Genomic DNA, 22,414 nt, shown 5'->3' with positions numbered 1-22,414 from the left:
AAAGGATGAAGAGGCGGGTTTACTAAAGGGGCAGTCTTTCCCTGTGTAACTAACCATCCAAAACGTTCACGGGAGCTGTGTCCATCAATAAGACTCCTACCCATTCAACAGAAGTTGTGCACCAAGCTACTGAGAACGAGAAAACTGCAAAATGGCCCCGATAATCATCAAAAGTATCTTAATTAGCGAAAGTGTGGATCCTTGCTGCAAGAAGATTTTGGAAGAGAATGGAATCCAAGTAACAGAAAAGCAAAATATGAGCAAGGATGACTTGATGGCAGAGATAAAGGTAAAGTTGTATTCGGTCTCTGATGACTGCGTTCACACGCACTTACTTTTCCACTACAGCGTGCGTGACATGCATGCATATGAACAGCAATTACAGTTTTTTTGACCTTTTTAGTTTTTAGTCGAGACTCAAGTTAAAGTAGCATTAGCATCAACAGTTATCCTAAAGGGGGGAAATAGAATAAAAGTGTGAACATATGCACAAATAAGCGACAAAGGCCACCCACAAAGCTTACATTATTAGGCTATACATGTTTTCTACTTTTGTTTGAAGGATGCACTTTAACCTCAGGAATCTATACGTTTACATTTTGCGCTCGGTACCTTTCTTTTTTTTTGCAACGAAAGAACAAAAATGGATTGCTCGGCTAGGACCGCCCTCGTGTACCATTATCTGATGCAACTGCATCCAAGGCTTGCTGCCACAGCCACACACACACCCTCATCACTTTTGTTGTAGCCTATGCCTAGTGTCCCGATGCAGTGACCGGTCCTAAATCAGTTGGGCATGTTCGGTTACAAATGCTGTGATTTATTGTAATAAATGCAATAGTGCATAACCAATTAGAAAAGACTAAACTACACAGTCAATAGTTTCATGTAAAATATTATATATAACACAAGCAATAAATTGTTAATTATGCTGATAGACTACTAGACCAACACCCTTGTCACATGCCACGTTCTCGTTGTGCATAGATTTTTCATACTGTAGCTAATTTACATAACTCTCTAGGAATATGATGGCCTTGTCGTCAGATCTGCAACAAAAGTAACAGCTGAAGTCATCAGTTTTGCTGACAACCTCAAAATCATTGGAAGAGCAGGGACTGGTGTGGACAATGTGGATGTTGATGCTGCCACCAAGAAGGGCATTATTGTCATGAAGTAAGTTTGAAATATAGACTATACCCGAGGTCTGAAACACTTGTTTTTCTCTGTGTTGCCCATTGTATGTTCTTGATAACTTGCATTATGTTCCTTATTGTCAACTGAATAATGTTTATTTCCCACAGCACTCCAAGTGGCAACACGATCAGTGCTGCAGAGCTGACATGTACCCTCTTGATGAGCCTCTCAAGGCAAGATTAATAACCGATTTCATTAAATAATTTGCATTTCGCAAGGTATTTTTGTTCTGCAGGGTGAGAGGTAGTATTCCTTGCAGTAGTCCAATGTAGGAAGTATGTGCAATGTAGTTAGTATTCAATGGTGGAAAATGTACTCAAATGTTTTACTGAAGTAAAAGTATCGATACAAAAATACTTGTGAGCTTATAGTTTGGCTATTTTCAAATAGCCGATTCATAGACTCTTTTTTTTCCAGGGGCATAAGGCCAAACTGAGAGGGCACTGACATGTCTGATCTTCATGGCCTCCGTTAACTTCCTGCCCTTAATTCTTATCTTGATATTTCAGTACAATCATAAATGAGGGCCTGTTCACTCATTGTGTTTTCTGAGTAACAAATAAAGGTTGAATTAATTAATACATACATTTTCTGTCCTGGACAATAATTCTGCGCATTGTATGTGCATATCTGAATATAGGGCATACTTTTCCACACTGTACAACATACGTTATACTTTTTCCTCTCCACACATAACATTTTGATATATATATGTTTTCAGACATGTTCCCCAAGCTGCCATGTCAATGAAAGCAGGGAAGTGGGATCGCAAGAAGGTATATATTTTTTGGTTGCAGATACATGATACGGCATGCATGGAAATGTTGGCACATACTGTCTGTAAGCAATTACTGTCGCATGGTCTGCCCCATTGTTCATTCAGTCATCACTAATTAAATGTGATAACTTGAGTCTGTGCAGTTTTCAAGCTTCTGGACCAGGGACAATGTTTTGTTAATTATTTTGCAGTTCATGGGTGCAGAGCTGTATGGAAAAACCCTTGGAATACTTGGACTGGGAAGAATAGGAAAGGAAGTTGCAACTAGAATGCAGTCGTTTGGCATGAAGGTAGGTCATGAGATGACAGTGTTGTACTTGTGTCCTTATATTTCTGTGACATTTTAATTATTTTGTTAAAATTTCAACAATATATACCTTTCCTTTCTTTATGACAGACTATTGGCTATGATCCAATCACTCCATATGAAGTGTCAGCCACCTGGGGTGTAGAGCAGATGTCGCTCGAACATCTGTGGCCTCAGTGTGACTATATCACTGTCCATACTCCCCTAATGCCCGCCACAGCTGGTAAGTTTTGATAAGACTTTGCTATGTGGGGAACAACATTATTATTTTTAGGGCCAACTCAAATGCTGGTTCTACATTAAATATCCAATTACAAACTTTTCTCCAAGGTTTACTTAATGATGCCACATTTGCCAAGTGCAAGAAAGGAGTGAAGGTTGTGAACTGTGCACGAGGGGGCATCATTGATGAGGCTGCTCTCCTTAGAGCTTTGGAGTCTGGACAGTGTGGAGGAGCAGGCCTCGATGTCTTTGTGGAGGCAAGGATATTCAGTACAATGTTTATAAACAGGTTAAAGATACTGTAATCTTACCACATCTTACTTCATGCATATATCATTTGGCCACAGGAACCACCAAAGGACCGTACACTGGTGGATCACCCCAATGTTATCAGCTGTCCTCACCTGGGAGCCAGCACCACGGAGGCACAGGCTCGTTGTGGACAAGACATTGCCCTACAGATTGTGGACATGGTGAAGGGCAAGAGCCTTGTTGGAGCTGTGAGTTATTTTGCAACAAAGCAGGGTAGAATTCTTAAAGTAGCTAAAAGTAATAATATATCAATATATTTTTTATTTAAAAAAAAATCAGACAGCCAGCAATAGATTAAAATAATAATAATAGCTCAGATTTATATAGCGCTTTTCTAAGTACCCAAAGCGCTTGACATAAAACAGTAGGAACAACTTTAATTCAAGAAACAAAAAGGCAAGTAAAATGTCAGTGCTAGGTTAAAAACATGAAAGGCTAAGCAAGGGATGGGGGGGCATCTTAACCAGACCTCAGCTGATGAATCTTGAAGAGCTGGGTTTTGAGTGAGGCTTTGAAGGAGAGCAGGGAGGGGGCAACTCTGAGATGATTGGGGAGTTCATTCCAGAGGTTGGGGCCAGAGACATAGAAGGCCCTGTCCCCCCAGGTGCGGTACTTGGCCTTGCGTGCCAAGTACCCTCAGGAGGTTGGCTTCACTGGACCTGAGGGGGCGGGAGGGGGCGTAGGGTTCGAGAAGATCGGAGAGGTACTGTAGGGGGAGCCAGGTTATTGAGAGCTTTGTTTGACGGGGAGCCAGTTTAGGCCAAATATATTTTTAGAAGAAAATGTTGGCTCTAGGTAGTAGCTGAGCACAGGTGCTCAACGCCCTGCACATAGAAACACACAGACAGACAGACACACACACACACACACACACACACACACACACACACACACACACACACACACACACACACACACACACACACACACACACACACACACACACACACACACACACACACACATTAGGAGATGAGGAATAATGCATTGAATTTGACTGACCACTTCCTGATTGGCAGTCATTTGCCGACAGAAAACGTTGGACCAATGACAAAGGTTCTAGGAAAATCTTTGAATGCAGACTGCGGGTACATTTGGTTCCACTGCCAAGTTAAATTCCCTAGGTGTCTTATCTACAGCCAGCGAGCGAACAGGCTTTTATTGTATCAACGCTGTTGTCCGGCATGTCCAAAATGAAGCGATTGGAACAACTGGAAACAATCTCCAGGTACCTCGAATGCATTTTGTTTACACCTCATCTTCACAGAGTGAGCATCCCGATGGCGATAATGTGCGAAAAACTGCTGATAATGGAGCATTGGTCTTTGCTTGCAACGTAACCTGAATCAATCAAAATATCCAATAAGTAATGGCGTGTAGATCTCTCAACAAATAAGTGTTTGGGGGCCACGAAAGCTCGCTCAAAAAGACTATGCAAGCGAATATAGGAGTTGTGAGTTGTGACGAGATCCAAAATATTCCACTTTATCCCTGAAAGAGTCGACATGTACAGTCAGTGACTGAATGAATTATCTATCGTCTCTGTGAGGTTGAAAAGTATGGTGGTACTATGAATGATTATACAGACTAGGCTATATATATCTATACACAATGAATATTAATTAATGGAAAGAATTAATAATTTGTCCATTTGCTTTGACATTTACACTTATATTTATTTATTAGACTATTTGTTAACTCAGTCTGAGCAAGTAGGCAAGGCAATTGTATTTATATAGCACCTTTCATACACATTCAAAGTACAAAGTACAGCTCATTTAAAGCCCAGGCAAGACCTAGTTGATAGATAGACATCATTGTGAGTAAGCAATGTTTAATACATGTTTTTAAATTCAACTTAAAAAAACCGCTATAGTTGGGAATTTCCTAATTGTCTGGAATATTGATCCAGGTTTGTGGTGCATAGTAGTGAAATGCTGTTTTACCATAATATGGGGAAACGACATAAGAAAGGGACAACTTTATTAGAAAAAACAAGTAAAATAAATAAAACCGTGCATGTAACAAGTTAAAAACACATCAGCTAGGAAATGCAATTCTAAACAGGTGGGTTTTCAGTGCGGTTTTGAAAGAGGGGAGTGAGTGGGCATCTCGGATGTGTTTGGGGAGAGCATTCCAGAGGGTAGGGGCGGCCACAGAGAAGGCCCCTTCGCCCCAGGTTTTTGAGCCTGATCTTTTTGGGGATCAAGACCATGTTTTGTATAAACTATGGGGTGAACAATTAGTAGGCCAGCCCTGGATTTGCCGTGCTGCACATGGTGGTACTCATGTCAATATCCCAAGGTTGGCAGGTCTGCACTACACTAGTGTCGTTTCCGCTCTGAAGAATCAGGCAGCGTTTGAGAAGAGCAGTTCGAGGAAGAAAAGGAGTTAACAATCTCATGACGTTTTCTTATTATTTTATAATGACAAATAGGTTTTAGGGGCCATTTTATTTAAGAAAGTTAAATAGAGAATGTTTAAGTCAACAAGAATAATAGTGGTAATTAACTTATCATCTTATACAGGGCTGTTTTAAGCTTACAAAGATCACTACATAACTGACTTCCCTGTGTCTTCCCTGTAGGACAATAAAGTGTATTTTGGTTCACACCTACCACAAGCTTCAAAGGCTCAGGACAATGGGATTGCAATTGACATGACCCTGGCCTGCATAACTGAGGTGTTGCTAGCTTAGACCTGAATGGGTGCTGTGACCAAAAGGTTGCTTATCCGTTCATCTAAACAAGTTTGGGGTTTTTAGAGAAACAATTTAAACACTGACTAACTTAACATTACTGATTTAGTGAAAACAGCAAATCTATGGTTCATTTATATAGAAAATACACAACACTAGGTAGCCTGAAGACGTCTTTTGGTCCACAACAAAACCTTCTTGGAAGAAGTGGCATTCTGTGGATTCCACTTGCCAGGTTGCCTCAGGGACAGCAATGCACAATACGCTGTCGCCAAAGTAGTAGAGAAACTTCATCTGGGCATCTGAATCAAGCTACTATGAAAGATGCTATTTTCTAAAAAATATAATACATTATTTATTAAGAGACTTTCAATGGCCAGTCTTTGTATACTTTATATTTCCATTTTATAATGTATCTGAACTATTTTCTTGTTTTTATGTTTATATTATGTAATATGTATGTGTGTTGATTGTATGTAAAAATCAATACACAAATTACACATACTTTGTAAATAAAATAAATGATACTGTGAAAGAGGTGGTGGTAACATTGCATTCTAGGTGGCACAAAGGAACACTGGAATGTGGGCCTAAATCAGTGGATTAATGTCACAGACATTTAATTTATTTAAACTGTCTTGAAATAATGTGTACATTTTAGAAATAATAATGTTCTGCATGTGATCTTGTCCCAATACAGGTGAATGCACAGGTTTTGGCAAGCACATTCTCCCAAGAATCACATCAGTGGATCACACTTGGAAAAGCCATCGGAGCTGTGCTGCAATCATGCAGTACTTCCAAACATCCGTTCAGCAATGTGCAAATCACCACTCGTGGTAGGAACTTGAATGTCATAAAGTTGTACACTTACACTACTTATTCTGACCAACTGTACGTTAGATCAGAAGATATACATTTAATACAAGGCTAGTTTCATTTTTGAACATTGAATGAGGAAATAAATATATATCCTGTCATTGGTGGATGGCCCTCTAATCTTCAACTCCCTCTGGTGGTTAAAATGTAGGTCTACTAACAATGGAATTTTACATTAACACGTTCTCTACTATTATTACTAACAGAATAAAGAGCCTTTTAACACTTTCTTTTTTTAACCCAAAAATACAGCAACTATAATCAGGGCTGCACACAACTTTTTTGGTCTAGTACTCTAGGAGCACCTGGAGGAGTTTCTTGGTGCTCCTAAAATGCGGCGACCCGTCTCGCCGGATGGATAAAAGAGGGGTGAATAACTTATAGCAAAACAATATTTTTTGGATGAGTGGGGAGTCAATGGAGGGTATTGCAACTCTAGATTTAGCCCTATAATGGCTCTTGTTGTAGATTCATCCCATTATTTAAAAAATCGAAATTTGCTAAAATCTAGGTCCATGTGTGGTCCAGCCCTATGGAATGCATATTATAATAAAAACAACGTAATACTTCCTAAGGATAATATGAGCATCAAAGCAATATTTAGATTTTTTATTATTTTGTATTTAAATAACCAATCTACTAGCTCACAACGTGTTGCGACACTCATTCATACATTGGGAGGTGAAGTAATAACAAATGCATTTTTTTGAAGTAGACCATTTTTAAAATGTATTTAACTGATAGTTACTATGCTACAGAAACATACTTAAATTCATCATTCAGTTGTTTTCTGTTGCCAATAATCTGATGTTGTTATATCCTAGAACGAGTGGTACATGTGAACATTTTGATAACTCTCTTGATTTGTGGACCTGTGGTCTTTCATACAACTGCATAACTCTCCACTGTGTTTTCCCCCAAATGGGCAGCCGTAGTTGGCTACTTTGGATGACATCACAGTTGAAATCTCATTTTCCAAGACTCCCGGAATTACAAATACTGGACAGTATCTAGTCATAATGAAAGACATATCTACTAAAACAAATTGAGCGATCAAAATAAGCAATTTCCTGCTAAACCCCATTTGGCCTTTGTGCCCTCAGCTCAATTCACTTGGAATTGTTTGTCAACTGTAGATAGCATAAATGTAACTTACTTATGTTTATTACACTCACCAGGTGATTGCTTGAAGACTTCCACTGGTTTCGTGACTTCAGCTGTAATGGTTGGGCTGCTCACTGGCGAATCCAACAGATGCCCAAACCTCGTAAATGCACTGACCTTAGCTAAGGAGTCTGGAATTATGGTACTAAGTTCAGTCCAGTTTAAAGAGTTAGTTATCAAACTAGTAATGACCAAGTCCTGAATTACAAGAATCTCATCAGATACATGTGTTTACTTCTTTTAGGTAAACCAAAGCCATAACAAGTCCGAGGGGACTTCCTATGGTGTGTGTGAGGTGCATGTGTCCACCAATGGCTCCAGCTACAAAGCCAGTGGGTCATTTCAAGGAGGCATGCCCGTTCTGCTGGAGCTGTGTGGCAGTGTGTTCCGGCAGTCTGTCTCGCTCACTGGCAACCTTCTGTTCTTCAAGGCCTCAGCCAGTCCTCAGCTCCTGCAGTCATTGACTGGTAAGAGAATCAGTGTTGTCTTCGCCATTCTGACAAGCCAGAAGGCAAAGACTATAGGTATTTTTTGCCTGTGTGTGTGTGTGTCTCTGTACAGCTGAGCTCATATTGGACATCGATCAGCATGGATTTTGCGTGCACATTCCCAGTAAACAAAGGAAGACCCCAACCCTATATAACTATTGAACTGTAGGTCGTACAATCAAACCTTTCCCCTGGATTCCTTGGGAAACGACCAGGGGTGTAGTCATTACTTCACACAGCACCATGCCATGTCTTTTTACCACGAGCGTCGAGCACACACCTGTGCGTGCCCGTGAGACTGTAGTTCCCATATAAGAAAGCTAGATGGCTCACCCGCGCTCTGGCCAATGGAGAGCGATGTTGCTACGTGGCGGCCATCTTACCTCGGGGCTACAACATTGTGTCTATGGGGCATGTACTTTTAAATAACCACAACTTGCTCAATTTTCAAGCGATTTTCAAACTGTTTGGTTTGTTATAAACGTCAGAGACGTCCGCATACATATGCTTTTACATATGCATACATATGCATACATATGCATACATATGCTTTTATACAACGTTCATATAAAAAAACATAATGAAGCAGATAAGCGTCCTGAAACATAGCCACGTTGACAACGTTTGTAATAAACCAACCCGTTTGTAAATCGAGCTGCCATTGAACATACTGTACTGTAGCCCCGAAGTAAGATGGCTGCCGGGTGAACTACATCAGAAACTCTGCCTTAAGCCATCTTGACTGTATATATATCTATGGTAGTTCCTGTCTCATTGCTACATGTATGATACCTAATACCACTGTAGTAGTAGCCTAGCATGCAGATTTGTCGGTAGGCTAATTTGAGCTAACAGATGAGAAAACAGATGCAAGGGAGGGGGACCGCAATGCTGTCGGCCCAGTGATCTCTCTCTCACACACACACACACACACGCACACACACACACACACACACACACACACACAGACTGACAGTCCCAAGAATACGCTATTATTGCTATACTGTCCATAGAGAAGCTTTTAAACTCTTGTATAACTTATATAACTTGCCTGTTATTCCTCCAACTAAAACGTGTGGAGCCGATAAACATAACAACTTTGCATTGATGAGACGTAGCAGCTGCCTGTAATAAAGTCTACTATTCCCCTCTCTCTGTGTTTTTATTGCAAGGCGCAACTGAGAAGTTGATAGATGTGATGTCTCTCTCCCCCTCTCTGCATTCTTCCACTGGGGGGGGGGGGGGGGTGTGTGTGTGTGTGTGTGTGTGTGTGTGTGTGTGTGTGTGTGTGTGTGTGTGTGTGTGTGTGTGACTGTGTGTGTGTGTGTGTGTGTGTGTGTGTGTGTGTGTGTGTGTGTGTGTGTGACTGTGTGTGTGTGTGTGTGTGTGTGTGTGTGTGTGTGTGTGTGTGTGTGTGTGTGTGTGTGTGTGTGTGTGTGTGTGTGTGTACTTTGTGCTCTGCCATAGCCACTTGCCCATTTTTTCTACCTTTACTTTTTCTCTTTCATGTAAACTGTTGTTTCCCCACTAAGTGCCCATTATGCTTCGCTAATTAAACATTACATTTTCTTATTTCCCTCTTGGATGAGACGGGAAGTATAATGTTACTAAGACTAGTTAAGATATATTACTATTAGTTATCTTTTGTCATTGTTTTTCGTCTAGGTTTACTGGCCACAGCAGGAGTGGGGATGGAATCGTTCAGTGCTCCTGCAGCCCAGACTGGAGATTCGTGGTATTGCATGGGGTTGTCTTCTCTCCTTGGAGACCTCGGTGCCTTGAAGCCTTTGGTCAAAGAGGCAGTGCAGCTCACCATTTAAACGACCAGGGCAACACTTGCAATTACAATACAATGCTGTAATTACATTCAGTATCTGAAAAGCTAACAATTAAAGATTGTTTGTGTAGCCTATTTCAAACAGTCCATCTTGTTCTCACAATTAAAATACTTCGGTTTACTTATGATGTCAACTTGTTTAGAAGCTGATTACATAGAGATTGGAGATCATTTTTGATTAACAATTAATTATAATGTATAGATGTTTACAGTACATGTGCTTTTTGAACTAAACCTCTTAATTAAACAAATTATAACATGTGTTCTGTGTTTATTTTGTTTCAAATGTTTTACTGCATTTATATAGAATTATTTTAAAATTTCTGGGTTTTTAGAAAAATGTTTTAAGACCACTGCAGTAGCCTATAAATTGTTATGGTGCTGCATTGTATTAAACTGCACAATATTATTCAACGTTCTTAAGCTTTTTGGTACTTAGGCTAAGCCTACAGCCTTGATTGCTGTAGAATGGGTCCAAACTGCCATGGCAACCAATGGGAGACTGAATATAGGCCAGGGTAATGGCTTGAATGGCTTCTCGGGATGCCTCAGTGAAGGCTATACGCACTTGTATTGTTAGCCTGCGAGCTTCTTTAAAACTATTGGCGATCTATCGATGAGTGCATATCACGAGTCTGGAATGGAGAATGGGTTTAAAATAAGCCTATTATGAAAATAACTCGTCGTTGGGTGATTCCTGTGACCAGTTGCATGGCTATTTGCAGCGACTGGCGACCGAATATGGAGCAGCAGCCGGCGCCTTTCAAACAACAGACAGACAGATACCAAAATAGGACAGGAGAGAACGTCCTGAGAGCTAATTTGAGGTTCATGTTTAGAGAAGAGTGTCGCACTGGCTCGAAGGGACAGGCCAAATTACATTGTTGAACAACAGCGAGCCATTCATGGAATACGGTAGAGGTAAGCGCTATACTAGCCTACTACTACTACTATCTCTAGTTAAATTACTACATTTTCTTACTTGAGAATTTATTAGAACAGAGTCGCTAAAGGCTGTACTTAAAATGATAGGAAAATCTAAGGAACATTTAATAAAGTAGTTATTTCAAAAATGCAATGACGCAAGGTTGCTATTGAATTATAAACGCGAATGTGATACTCCAGTCCATTATTATTCCCTTATGAAGCATTACGGTCATAAATAATCCACGCCTTTATTTATTAAGCCATTAAGTGTCTCATTTTTAATTGTTTTACAGTTGCCATGTCAGCTATACAGATCCGAAGTTACAGATACGAGTTCTGTGATAATGATCATGCCAGCGAGGTATTGGGTGCGCTGAAGAAATTCTACGATGATGGTGTGTTTACAGACGTTACCCTGCAATGTGCCACGGGACAGGTTTTTCACTGTCACAAGGCAGTTCTGTCAGCTCGGAGCTCCTATTTTAAAGCCATGTTCACAGCTGACATGAAGGAGCGGTCAAATGATATCATCAAAATGACGGGGATTGATTATGATGTTCTCCTTGCCTTGGTGAACTACATTTATACTGCTCAAGTCTGCATCACTGAGAGCAACGTGCAGAGCATGTTGGAAGCTGCTGACCTTCTGCAGTTTATCTCCTTGAAGAAGGGATGTGAGGGATTTCTTGGTCGTTTTCTAGACGTGGACAACTGCTTGGGCATAAATGCCTTTGCTCAGCTGCACGTCTGTCCTGCCCTGGAGAGAGAGTCCCGCAGGGTCATCCTCAGCAGGTTTGAGGAGCTCATTCACCAGGAAGAATTCCTAGAGCTGGACCATGAGAAATTAAAATCAGTTTTGGCTGCTAAGAACCTCAACGTATGGAAAGAAGACCTTCTGATAGATTCTGTAGCCAACTGGGTCACCTATGACTTAGATAATCGTATTTGCCATGTCAAGGACCTGCTGCATTCCATCCATCTGGAGCTAGATGAGATCTACTTCAAGGCTACTCTGCAAAGACAGTGTTTACTGGGTAACGATGGGCTTAAACCTGTAATCACTCAGGCTTTAAAGTCCAGGCGCAAGGAAATGGCTGCAAATGTCAAGAAAATGTCTTCAAGCATGTATATCATTGGAGGATACTATTGGCACCCCCTTTCTGAAGTTCACATATGGGATCCAATAAGCAACACATGGGTACAGGGAAAGGATATGCCTGACCATAGAAGAGAGAGCTACAGTGTAAGTTTACTAGGGGGAAATATCTATGTGACGGGTGGTTACCTGACCAACACCATTGAGTCTCTGGACACAGTTTCAATCTATGACTGTGACTACAACGAATGGACTGAGGGATGTCCCATGATTACAGCTAGATACTACCATTGCTCTGTGGCTTTACTCGGCTGCATTTATGTCATCGGAGGATATACAGGAGGCGTTGCCATTAAGGAGACAGAATTTTATGATCCTTTAAAAAAGAAATGGTTCTCTGTGGCCAAGATGATACAAGGTATACAATAATTATTATTATTATTCGTTATTCATTGTACACAATAACATGATAAACTGAAGCAAAACATGTAATGATTTCTTGTTCTCCAAAGGTGTAGGTAATGCTACTGCTTGTGTAATGGGAGAGAGAATTTATGTAACTGGAGGTCATTATGGATCCAGAGGAAGCTGCACCTATGAAAAGATCCAGGTTTATAGGCCAGACATCAATGAGTGGAGTATCGTTACTAGAAGCCCTCACCCAGGTACAGTACATATATATGAGAACATTTAACATGAAGACTGCAGATGCATACAGTAACATAATCAGTGTTCATTTAACTGTGAGAGTTTGCAAATCTGAGGATATTACTATATGTAGTGAATACTAATTTCCCAATGTGTGTCCCCCCCCCCCCCCCCCCCCCCCAGAGTATGGCCTCTGCTCTGTAACTCTCAACAATAACCTGTATTTAGTGGGTGGACAGACTTCCAGCACAGACTGCTATGACTCCAAGAGAAACGAATGGAGGCCGATGTCAAGCATGAAGGAGAGAAGGATGGAGTGTGGGGCTGTCGTAATAAATGGTTGCATTTATGTGACAGGGGGGTACTCATACTCTAAAGGGACATATCTCGAGAGCATTGAGAAATATGACCCTGACCTGGACACGTGGGAGATTGTAGGAACCCTCCCCAGCCCAGCCAGATCACATGGATGTGTTTGTGTTTACAGTGTTTAGTGTCAATTCTTTAATACATTAACTGTGCCATATTAACACTTTTTTAGGCCATAGGTTACCCCCACATAGGGACACATAACCAGCTAACCAACTCAGGATAATCTTGTTGTTTTGCTTTTCCCTCCATAACGTATGCCACAGAAGTGACAGAACATTATAACTACCGTTATGTTCATGTTTGATTAGTTTTAATTTCACTTACTTTACAGAGTTGAGAGTGGTATAATTAATTGGAAATAGAAATAAAATTATGAGGATTTTAAACCCTGGTATTATGCACCAAAGTGCACTGAGACACCAGCAGTCTCTTTATTATCGTTTGTGTAGTCTAAGAAAGACCTAGAATATAGAGCCATATTTCTGCAATGCCATAAAATAAATCATTACAATTGAGAAATGAGTGATTCCTGTCTCAAAGTATTGCAGTAAGCTTTTCAGTGCACACACACAATATGGCCTGTCCATGCAGAATCCTGGCCTATCCAGGCATGGTCCACAATGTGGGATTAAAACTGGGGGATTATTTTACTCAGTTTTTTTTCTTCACTATTTCTTTTCAATAGTCTACTCTACATTATTCCAATGCTTTGTTTGTCCCGAGAGTAATCTACACCTGCAGCCAATTTTCTCTAGGTATTTAGGTGGTTGAACATGCTTCCAGGGGGATCTAATTAATTTGCCAGTTGTCAAGTGTATAATTTATAGGCCTATGGCATATAAATCAACTGTAATATCAATGCTTGTACACAACCTTTCGGGTCTCATGTGGTGTTAGTCTGTATCCGTTGCCCGGAGGACTATCTTGCTACAGAAATCCTAACCAATGAACCAGATGCTAGCAGGAAATGAAACTGAAATGATGACAAATGACAGCCAAACCCTGGTATCTCAAGGGCGGATATTCTCAGTACAAAATAATAACAATATCAATACATATTTTATCTTAGATTATTATTAGTATGTATTACATCTAGACTCTCAAACATTATTTGAAACACCATGTAGCTACAATATGCTGCTCTGGGATAAATGCAGAAGACAAATTATGTGAAAATTCCCAAACCACAACAAAAGGGGACACAATTATAAATGTAGATTGGTCTAGTTACATACCGGTATGTTTTAGACAACATTCTGTTTTATGTGCCATGAACAGGTGTGCCATTAACAGGTGCTTAAACAGAAGATATTTTTTTAGGTTGTGAATTAATTCAATCAGAAGAGAAAACTCATACAGGATACAGCATAAACAAGTGAAATGGGAAGTAATGACAAAATAAATGACAGACCAAATTGGAACTGGAAGTGAAAAAAAAGGGTACTCTCTAAAATTGGCAACCCACCTGAAAATGTATTTCATGTTTTTAATAAGCTCCTTTTAACAAACAAACCAAAAAAGGAGGACCTGAAGACAATGATGCCATTGATTAAAACAAAACGCAACCAACCATTTAGATTGATTGCATTTATTCAGTTGAAAAAACGAAAAATAAATGTGTGTGTGTGTGTGTGTGTGTGTCAGTGTGTGTAGGCCTATAAATAAACAGATACATTATATTGTTAATATATTGATAATAACTCATTTATAATGTGGTCCTCTATAAATGCGTTCCCAATTTCGGAACCCATCTGCAAAACAAAGGGAAACAGCGCCCTGGCTGTGATTCAACAGCATGTCTCGAGAGACGCGTTTCAAATGCGCATGGGAGCTTTTTAAAAGCGACCTGTTTTGGGTTGGTCGGATAATTCGGATTGATCCTCAAGTAACTCCGTAGCACGCCGCGCCACGCATTTCCTTGGTTCACACAACGTGCAAAACAGTCACGCAGGTGGAAATAGTTGCCGTTGGGTTAGAAATACATTGTCAGAGAGTCGTGATCATCAAAGTAAGTGTGGCCTTTCTTGTAATTGAAAGTATTGGCCTTTTTAGATTTTGTAAAATGTGTTTTTGCCAGGCTAAAATACAAGTAAGCCCTATGTTGCTTACATGTTTGGCTAGTGGTCGGCGGCTAATAAAGTTAAATTTTGTTCTGATTCTGAATGTGAACCCTTTTGATTAGGTTAAGTTGCTAGACGCTTGGTAAAGTAATTCGTGATATTTAGGACATGAGCAAAATACGAGAACAACGACGTTATGTGGTCTTGATTGACCACATACACTTGAGTCAGCACTGCAGGACAAGAGCTACTGAGCTAGCAGATTAGCCAACGAGCTAGCATGCCGGTTGCAGCAATGCATGCTGGCTGCGGTGATTATGTAGTTCAATCACGTCACAATGATTCAAGGTTTCTTTTTCTCTAATTCATGTTTTGATTCATAAACTATTTACATAACGTGCGTTGTTGGCCTGGCTACAATGATATTATGAGAAACGCATGTAGGCTACATTTATTCAGTTTACAGAGTAGTAGATGCCGTGTACTAAATCCTCATGCGATTCTTGACGTTACAGAACAATCATGGCAGAAACCCCAAAAGAGATGTCTCCAGTTGAGAAGAATGTGGCTCGACAGATTGAGGTAAATTAATTTCATCATTAATAATGTTAATATGCTGTCAATATCAATACTAATTTTAATAATCATGTCATATCTCATTATTCTTATAGTATTACTTTGGTGATCACAACCTTCCAAGAGACAAGTTTCTAAAGGAACAGCTGCAGCTTGATGATGGCTGGGTGCTTTTGGAAACCATGCTTAAATTTAACAGGTCTGTTATATACTTTGATGTGTCATACCAAACAAAGAATGTACTGTTATGGCCATAGCAATCAGGAAACGGACACACATTCAGCACTTTGCAACAAATTACACTATCATTTGGTGTTTATGTCCTAGTGAATTGACATTAGATATCAAACATTTCAGTTGGGCTTGCCTTCATTTTGAACTTGAATATTTATAACAATGCAATATAAATGTATGCAATATGTTTTTCTCTCCTCAGGCTTAAGTGTATAACCACAGATCCCAACGTGATTGTGTCGGCTCTTCAAAAGTCAAAGACTGGACTTTTGGAAGTCAGTGATGACAAGACAAAAGTCAGGAGGGCTGCAGATAAACCCTTACCGGAACTAAATGATGACTACAAAGATGCGGTCAAACACAAATCTGTGTACATTGTAAGTTACTATTTTACGCATGCAGATGTAACTTTATACATCTATAATGTGCTCTTAAATAAAATGCTTTTCTATTTGCTGTTTAGAAAGGTTTTCCATTAGAGACGACCCTTGATGACGTTCTGGAGTGGATGAATGGGAAAGGACCTGTAGAAAACATTCAGATGAGGAAAACCCTGCAACGGCAATTCAAGGTAATTTTGTTTTGATAATTGTATTAAGTTTGCAAAAAGCAGATTTCATACAGGGATAACTGAGAAAGCCCTACAGCTTATTTCCACTGGGGTCCTGTATATTCAATTAGCTATGTGCACCCTCCCCTGTTTTCCAGGGGCATTATTGGGGAAAAGTACCATAATTATTTCAATCTGACATTCATTATTTTGACAGGGTTCAGTGTTTGTGTGTTTCGAAACTGAGGAATCATGCAAAACATTTCTAGAACGTTCAGATGTGAAATCATTCAAGGACAACGAGATGATCGTGCTTTCAAGGTAGGTAATATTGGAGAAGGAAAAGGTGGATTGTGTTCAGAATGTCAAGAAAGCTGCAGCTAACTGTAGACCGAAATTAAATTAACCTGTTTTTCAGAGAGGACTATCATGCAAAGAAAGCAGAGGAGCGAAAACAGCACAAAGCAGAATCGAAGGCAAAAGCTAGACAGTAAGTACAACACAATGTTTACCCTGTGTGCCATAGAAATGCATATTCAATGTATGATGAAGGAACATTGATTGCAAATACCTCTTTCTAGGGACAAGGAAGAAAAGCAAAAGAATGTAGAAGAGAAGGAAATGGTAAGCTCTCATACTGAACTGCTTAAAAGCTGCCATGGGGGCGTATGCTGTTATGTGCTGAATTTTTTTTAGCCGTTCAGTTGCCATGCACAATGTGAACTCTATAATTAATAATCAATTTACTTGCAGGGTCTGCTTTTGGATGAACAGACAGGCTCCTTGCTTAAGTTTTCAGGGGAACTTGAGCAAGTTTCAAGAGAGGATTTCCATGCATTGTTCTCTGGGCATGGAAAAATCAAATGGGTTGATTTTGCAAGGGGTGCTAAAGAGGTAATTAATCTGTCCACCATTTACTCACCGCATGACTCACCACAAAAGCCTCTATAATATAAACTAACTGATATATATCTGTTATAAAGGGCACCTTGCTTTTTGATGGGAATGCAAAGGAGGCTTTTGACAAGGCAAAGGAAGCAAATGGAGGGACTTTGCAAGTAAAAGACCATGATGTTGCATGGGAGGTACTTGAGGGAGATGTAGAGAAGGACATGTTGAAGAAGATAATTGAGACCCAGCAGGAGATGCACAGCAGGAATAAAAGCAAAGGTGAATTATTTCAAACAGCTTTGTTAATTTCATGCATTGTTCAGAATACGTATGCTTTTACTTGAGTGCTCTTGTACTTTTAAACTCAACAGGCGGTAGAGGGAGAGGAGGTGGCCGAGGGAGAGGAGGCAGAAGGGGAAGGGGTGGCAGAGATGATAGATCACAGTACCAAGGCAGGAAGACTAAATTTGACAGTGATGATGAGGATGGTAAGACATTTTTGTCTGCAATCAAGACATCCATCAAGGCATTCATTGTTTCAAAACAAAAACCTGATCAAATGTTTGTCTTTCAGCACCACATCCAAGCCCAAAGAAGCGACCACTAGAAGGAAAGGTTGATTCCTCAGCAGCAAAAGTTGTGAAAACCGAAGACTGTTCCCCAGCAGCAAAGGTTGTGAAAACCGAAAATGGATCATAGTCATGAGGTTACAAATGATTTATTTTGAAAAAGCTTTCATTACATAGGCTACATGGAAAATGTAAAGTCCATTCCAGTGGGATTGTCATGCTTTGGAGAACCGAAGAAAGTCCACTTTGATGTCAACCTAGAAAACAATTTGGCATGTCAGTTTTCAGTCCCAGTATATTGTGCCTCTTAAATATGTACCTATGTTTTCCTAAGCTCCTTTTAATTTAGTTTTTCCTGAGATTATGCTTTTTAATTTGTTATTTAACATGGATAATGCTCCTTGGACTTGAAGAGTCATTTAGTTTCTGCACAATCATTTTATTTGTTTTATGAAGATCTGCATGACGATTAAGACTTGTGTGCCATTGCATTCTCACATATTCTTTGTTTAGTTGAAAAGCATTAACGTCTAAGTTCTTGTGAATAAACTTTTTTTTTTTTTTTACATTGTGTCAATGGAGTACATTTCATTACTTCAATATCATATTTAAAGGGTAAGACCACTTTTTTTGAGGTTTGGGTTGTGTAGTTACTTTGCCATGATGCAACTCCAAATGTGGACAAGAAATAAAAAAATACTGCTCCAGTGATTAGAAATTGATAATTCAAAATATGCTCCTCATTGACTTACATTGTAGCTAAAACAGCTCTCAAAGTCACTCTTGGTACGTAAACAAACACAAACAAAGTTGATTCAGACAATATAGAGCATCACCAAAACTCATGTGGTTTTATTTTTTCATAAAAATGTTAGATTCCTGTTGATTTTACTATTTGAAGATCTGGATCCGGATCCACGGATCCAGTCCGGGTTTTCTTCCCAATAAAATGGACAAATCAACAGGAAGATAACATTTTTATGAAAAAATAAAACCACATGAGTTTTGGTGATGCTCTATATTGTCTGAATCAACATTGTTTGTGTTTGTTTACGTACTAAAAGAGTGACTTTGAGAGCTGTTTTAGCTACAATGTAAGTCAATGAGGAGCATATTTTGAATTATCAATTTCTAATCACTGGAGCAGTTATTTTTTATTTCTTGTCCACATTTGGAGTTGCATCATGGCAAAGTAACTACACAACCCAAACCTCAAAAAAAGTGGTCTTACCCTTTAACTGCTTTATGCTTGATTACTGAGACTACTACAAAAGGCAGTGTATCACATTACCGATTTCTTTTTGTGGAACTTGTAAGAAGCTGGCAAATCATACCGGAGTTCTGTCAAGGGGGTAAAAATAACAATCTTGGTGAGATTTGCTCAAGTCTTAAATAATGTTTGAATTTGCTTCACTCACCTGCAATTACTTCCATCTTTACTCCCCAGTCACCAGCCTTCTTTTGTATGTGCTGCAGATGACGATGATTTATTATATAACTGAAATGTACAGAGCTATATTTGACCATACATTAATACAATACTTACATCTCGTGTTGACGTCTTATGAAGTGAATACACTGTTGTTCCCATTGTCAACGCTTTCCTGAGAAACCTCATGTCCATACCTGAAATAATAAAGCGTTAAATCCACTGGAACAACTGCACTACTATAAAAAAAAGTCTATTATATACTAACCTTGGTTGTGTTTTGTGCCAAATGGAGGATTCATTATCACAGTATCAAACTTGTTGGCAAAGGCCTCTGCATCCAAGGAACACATGTCACATTGGACCAGGTCTATATTTGGAATATCAAATTCTTCTGCATTCCTTTTGAATATATCGAGAGCTTCACGACAAACGTCGAAGCCGACACACAAGCTGAAACGGCACAAAATGTTCGTAAAGGTAGCTCATTTGTCTGTTGCAACGGCAATAAAGTGTTTATTTTAGCGTGGTGTGCGCCAATACCAAACAGCTTGTTTATAAATTAACGACTGATGTGAACTAAGTTGTGGTCACATCATTCACATGACATGATGCTCGTCCTGACTGACAGTCGGGTACTCGGGTATATTATTTGTGCATGAGATTGAGATACTTACCCCGCTTCAAGCATCGCCGCACCAATGCTGAGAACTCCACATCCACATCCCAAATCTGCGACCAGTTTTCCCTCGATGTCATCAAATGTATTGTGGATTGTGTACAGCATGCATGCTGTTAACAAATAGAGAAATGTAACGCTACTCTGCAGTTGCACAATCAACACAATATTGATCTTTAACCCTTGAATCTTTAATACCACCCCACCTGCAATATGAGGACTGGTTGGATACTGTTCCAGGAGGATCTTCGGTTCTTCAAATCCATCCACTTGTTGAAGGCAGCTTTCTAATTCTTTCAATTTCATGTTTGTTTATGAATCTATATTGGGTCTATTAAGTTCAGAATTGAAACATGGCACTGTTTTTCACATGGTTGAAAAGGGCGACTTCCGCAGTGCATCAACAAAACAAACCGACACGAAATCGCTACGCATCATATAGGTTCCACGTAACCTCGCCCACCAGGCTTTGCCGCTTTCCACCACAGGTTCCACGTCTTCAGACCCTTTCACACCTGTTTCACACACATTAAGTATATGGCTAATTATACCTAGTACACCAAACACCAAAAATTGTAATAAAAAAATGTGTGTGTAGTATGTGTGTGTGTGTGTGTGTGCGCGCGCGCGTGTGTGCGCGCGCGCGTGCGCTTCCTGGAGTTCGCAGACGAGTCGTGGTCCGTCGGTGCCTGTGTGGTTGTATCGCGAGAAAGCCCGAGAACATTGCAACAAGACAACAAAAATAAATTTGTGGACAACAAGCCAGAGTGCATGATGGCGGCGTCGCTGCTACGCCGGGACAAGAAAGCTACTGCCACCCAGTTGAAGGCAGACCTAAATAGGAATGACAATATCTCTGGCGTCCGACAACTTAATGAACTGCTTGATTCTGTCCTGAATCCAGAGAATCCAGCGGCAGACACCGAGGCTCTTGACTGGTGTAAATGTCTGATCGCAGGAGGCGAATCGTTCGAAGAGTTCTGCAAAACGGTCCGGTCCTATGATAACGCTACTCTGTGTGGCTTGGTCTGGACTGCAAATTTTGTAGCATATCGATGTCGGACCTGTGGCATTTCTCCATGCATGTCACTGTGTGCTGAGTGTTTTAATAATGGAGACCATACGGGCCACGATTTCAATATGTTCAGGAGCCAGGCTGGCGGGGCCTGTGACTGTGGAGATAGTAATGTCATGCGAGAGAGTGGGTAAGTAAGGCTAAGCTAGCTATGCTAACGCTAGCTGCTTGCTAGTGCCCCGTTTGACAGTTCTTGAATGCAAACAAGCTAACTAATGTTAACAAGGTAGCTAACGTCACTAAAGCTACAAAGCTAACAATTATCCCCAAGATAATTCTGACACTAGTTCTGGAGCTAATCAGCTATTAAATATGTACATTTCCATGATTTCTGCCGGATAGAAAAGCATGACAAGTCAAATATGCAGGTTACCTAACCTAGCTAATAATGGTGGTGCTTACTAAACATAATTACGATAAACATTGCTGACTAAGCACTGCTTACAGTACATTGGCCCATCCCATAATTGAATGGGTAGCTGCTGGACGATTACAAATTGGGTTAGTATGAGTGAGAGATCCTTTCCTGTATCCTGTTGTAAATAAGTGTAATACTTAATCATGGATCGTCCACAAAGTAACAGTTTTTGTATTGACTTGTGCTTTCGTTTGAAATGTGTACCAGGGCCATTCTGCATACTGTAAAATAATCTATCAAAATCCCCTGGCACTTTTGTCAGTAGTCACAGTATGCAGAATGGGTACATTTCAAACGAAGGCACCAGTCAATACAAAAACTGTTACTTTGTGTACTATCCATGCGGTTAAACTTGTTTACAACAGGGTCTACCATTTTCAATTCATCAGAACAATTAGAGACGTACAAATATAAACTAATATCATATAAAGAAAGTTATATATTTAAAAAAGGTTAGAACAGTATGCATCGAAAGGGGTGGGGGGAGTTCAGACTTTATTTACAGGGGCCAGTTTCGAATTTCAGTCCTCTGTAGGTGCTCTTTGAGTAGTTTTGAAGGACCCAAGGGATTCACATGTATTAATGGCTGTTGGTAGAGTGTGGACTTCATTGTCATAAGTGAGCCTGCTTGTGAAAAGAACACTGCATAGGCTACAATAATCAAACACACCTGCATGTACATGAACTGTGATATTTTTTCAGGTTTTGCAGACGGCATCGATTAAGAACAGGGGAGAATGTCCCCTCAGTCCCTCGAGACCTCCTCCTGATGTCTGAGATGGTCCTTCCTCGCTTCATCATCTGTATCATACAGTATCTAAGAGATGGATACACTGAACCAGGTAAATACTCAACTGGTATCTTCTCGCTGGGAATTAATTTAACTTGGATTTTGTACTATGCCAGGAAAACCAGGATTTTAATTCATTTATTTCCCTTCTTTTTAGCATTACTGGCCTATAATAGACTAGTCCAAAAGTAAAGACGTATCCGCTGTTGAGAGAATGC

At 40.0% G+C, this 22,414-nt stretch overlaps 5 protein-coding genes across 8 annotated transcripts in view; 4 read left to right on the top strand and 1 right to left on the bottom strand.

The window, feature by feature from the left end:
• The first annotated feature begins 91 nt into the window (after positions 1-91).
• Positions 92-10,137, top strand: phgdh (phosphoglycerate dehydrogenase). The gene is made up of 12 exons (XM_083776575.1): positions 92-289; positions 1,025-1,176; positions 1,305-1,370; positions 1,919-1,973; positions 2,167-2,265; positions 2,373-2,505; positions 2,613-2,761; positions 2,852-3,004; positions 6,215-6,353; positions 7,572-7,699; positions 7,802-8,024; positions 9,711-10,137. Exons 1-12 carry the CDS (start codon positions 152-154, stop codon positions 9,863-9,865), a joined length of 1,590 nt encoding a protein of 529 aa, XP_083632701.1. The 5' UTR covers positions 92-151; the 3' UTR covers positions 9,866-10,137.
• Positions 10,138-10,670: 533 nt separating this feature from the next.
• klhl23 (kelch-like family member 23) lies at positions 10,671-13,424 on the top strand. The gene is made up of 4 exons (XM_083776053.1): positions 10,671-10,803; positions 11,103-12,323; positions 12,418-12,570; positions 12,737-13,424. Exons 1-4 carry the CDS (start codon positions 10,788-10,790, stop codon positions 13,045-13,047), a joined length of 1,701 nt encoding a protein of 566 aa, XP_083632179.1. The 5' UTR covers positions 10,671-10,787; the 3' UTR covers positions 13,048-13,424.
• Positions 13,425-14,804: 1,380 nt separating this feature from the next.
• On the top strand, positions 14,805-17,950 carry ssb (small RNA binding exonuclease protection factor La). Its single transcript, XM_083775938.1, has 12 exons — positions 14,805-14,933; positions 15,501-15,567; positions 15,657-15,760; positions 15,998-16,172; positions 16,259-16,366; positions 16,563-16,666; positions 16,764-16,835; positions 16,927-16,969; positions 17,099-17,239; positions 17,329-17,515; positions 17,608-17,724; positions 17,811-17,950. The coding sequence occupies exons 2-12, from the start codon at positions 15,508-15,510 to the stop codon at positions 17,933-17,935; spliced, it is 1,236 nt and encodes a 411-aa protein (XP_083632064.1). The 5' UTR covers positions 14,805-14,933; positions 15,501-15,507; the 3' UTR covers positions 17,936-17,950.
• Positions 17,939-20,442, bottom strand: mettl5 (methyltransferase 5, N6-adenosine). 2 transcript variants are annotated; one of them, XM_083775939.1, is made up of 7 exons: positions 20,120-20,441; positions 19,912-20,026; positions 19,503-19,687; positions 19,352-19,431; positions 19,224-19,275; positions 19,097-19,146; positions 17,939-18,062 (listed from the first exon to the last, which is right to left on the bottom strand). In XM_083775939.1, exons 1-7 carry the CDS (start codon positions 20,217-20,219, stop codon positions 18,021-18,023), a joined length of 624 nt encoding a protein of 207 aa, XP_083632065.1. In that variant the 5' UTR covers positions 20,220-20,441; the 3' UTR covers positions 17,939-18,020. The 2 variants fall into 2 exon arrangements, with proteins under 2 accessions (XP_083632065.1, XP_083632066.1); XM_083775940.1 differs by lacking the exon at positions 19,097-19,146 and having other exon boundaries at positions 20,120-20,442.
• A 234-nt stretch (positions 20,443-20,676) lies between these two features.
• The window catches only part of ubr3 (ubiquitin protein ligase E3 component n-recognin 3), a 52,582-nt gene continuing 50,844 nt past the window's right edge, over positions 20,677-22,414 (top strand). For all 3 annotated transcript variants that reach the window (XM_083775911.1, XM_083775910.1, XM_083775909.1), the window contains exons 1-2: positions 20,677-21,118; positions 22,109-22,248. In XM_083775911.1, coding sequence (XP_083632037.1) covers positions 20,685-21,118; positions 22,109-22,248 — 574 coding nt within the window. In that variant the 5' untranslated portion in view covers positions 20,677-20,684. The remainder of the gene's footprint in view (positions 21,119-22,108; positions 22,249-22,414) is intronic.

Source organism: Protomyctophum parallelum (genome assembly GCF_964188405.1).
Source record: "Protomyctophum parallelum genome assembly, chromosome: 11".
NCBI classification, from domain to species: Eukaryota; Metazoa; Chordata; class Actinopteri; order Myctophiformes; family Myctophidae; genus Protomyctophum; species Protomyctophum parallelum.
This window is presented reverse-complemented; position numbering and strand designations above follow the sequence as displayed.

Bases quoted from the DNA above. Each gene is read 5' to 3' on its own strand.
- klhl23 (XM_083776053.1), top strand. The intron at 12,324-12,417 runs GTATACAATAAT...TGTTCTCCAAAG, and splicing joins TGTGGCCAAGATGATACAAG to GTGTAGGTAATGCTACTGCT. The intron at 12,571-12,736 runs GTACAGTACATA...CCCCCCCCCCAG, and splicing joins TACTAGAAGCCCTCACCCAG to AGTATGGCCTCTGCTCTGTA.
- phgdh (XM_083776575.1), top strand. From the start codon at position 152: ATGGCCCCGATAATCATCAAAAGTATCTTAATTAGCGAAAGTGTGGAT. The intron at 1,974-2,166 runs GTATATATTTTT...ATTATTTTGCAG, and splicing joins GGAAGTGGGATCGCAAGAAG to TTCATGGGTGCAGAGCTGTA. The intron at 8,025-9,710 runs GTAAGAGAATCA...TTTTTCGTCTAG, and splicing joins GCTCCTGCAGTCATTGACTG to GTTTACTGGCCACAGCAGGA.
- mettl5 (XM_083775939.1), bottom strand. From the start codon at position 20,219: ATGAAATTGAAAGAATTAGAAAGCTGCCTTCAACAAGTGGATGGATTT. The intron at 19,688-19,911 runs GTAAGTATCTCA...GTGCCGTTTCAG, and splicing joins GCGGCGATGCTTGAAGCGGG to CTTGTGTGTCGGCTTCGACG. The intron at 19,147-19,223 runs GTGAGTGAAGCA...CCCCCTTGACAG, and splicing joins AAAGATGGAAGTAATTGCAG to AACTCCGGTATGATTTGCCA.
- ssb (XM_083775938.1), top strand. From the start codon at position 15,508: ATGGCAGAAACCCCAAAAGAGATGTCTCCAGTTGAGAAGAATGTGGCT. The intron at 16,667-16,763 runs GTAGGTAATATT...CCTGTTTTTCAG, and splicing joins GAGATGATCGTGCTTTCAAG to AGAGGACTATCATGCAAAGA. The intron at 17,725-17,810 runs GTAAGACATTTT...TTTGTCTTTCAG, and splicing joins TGACAGTGATGATGAGGATG to CACCACATCCAAGCCCAAAG.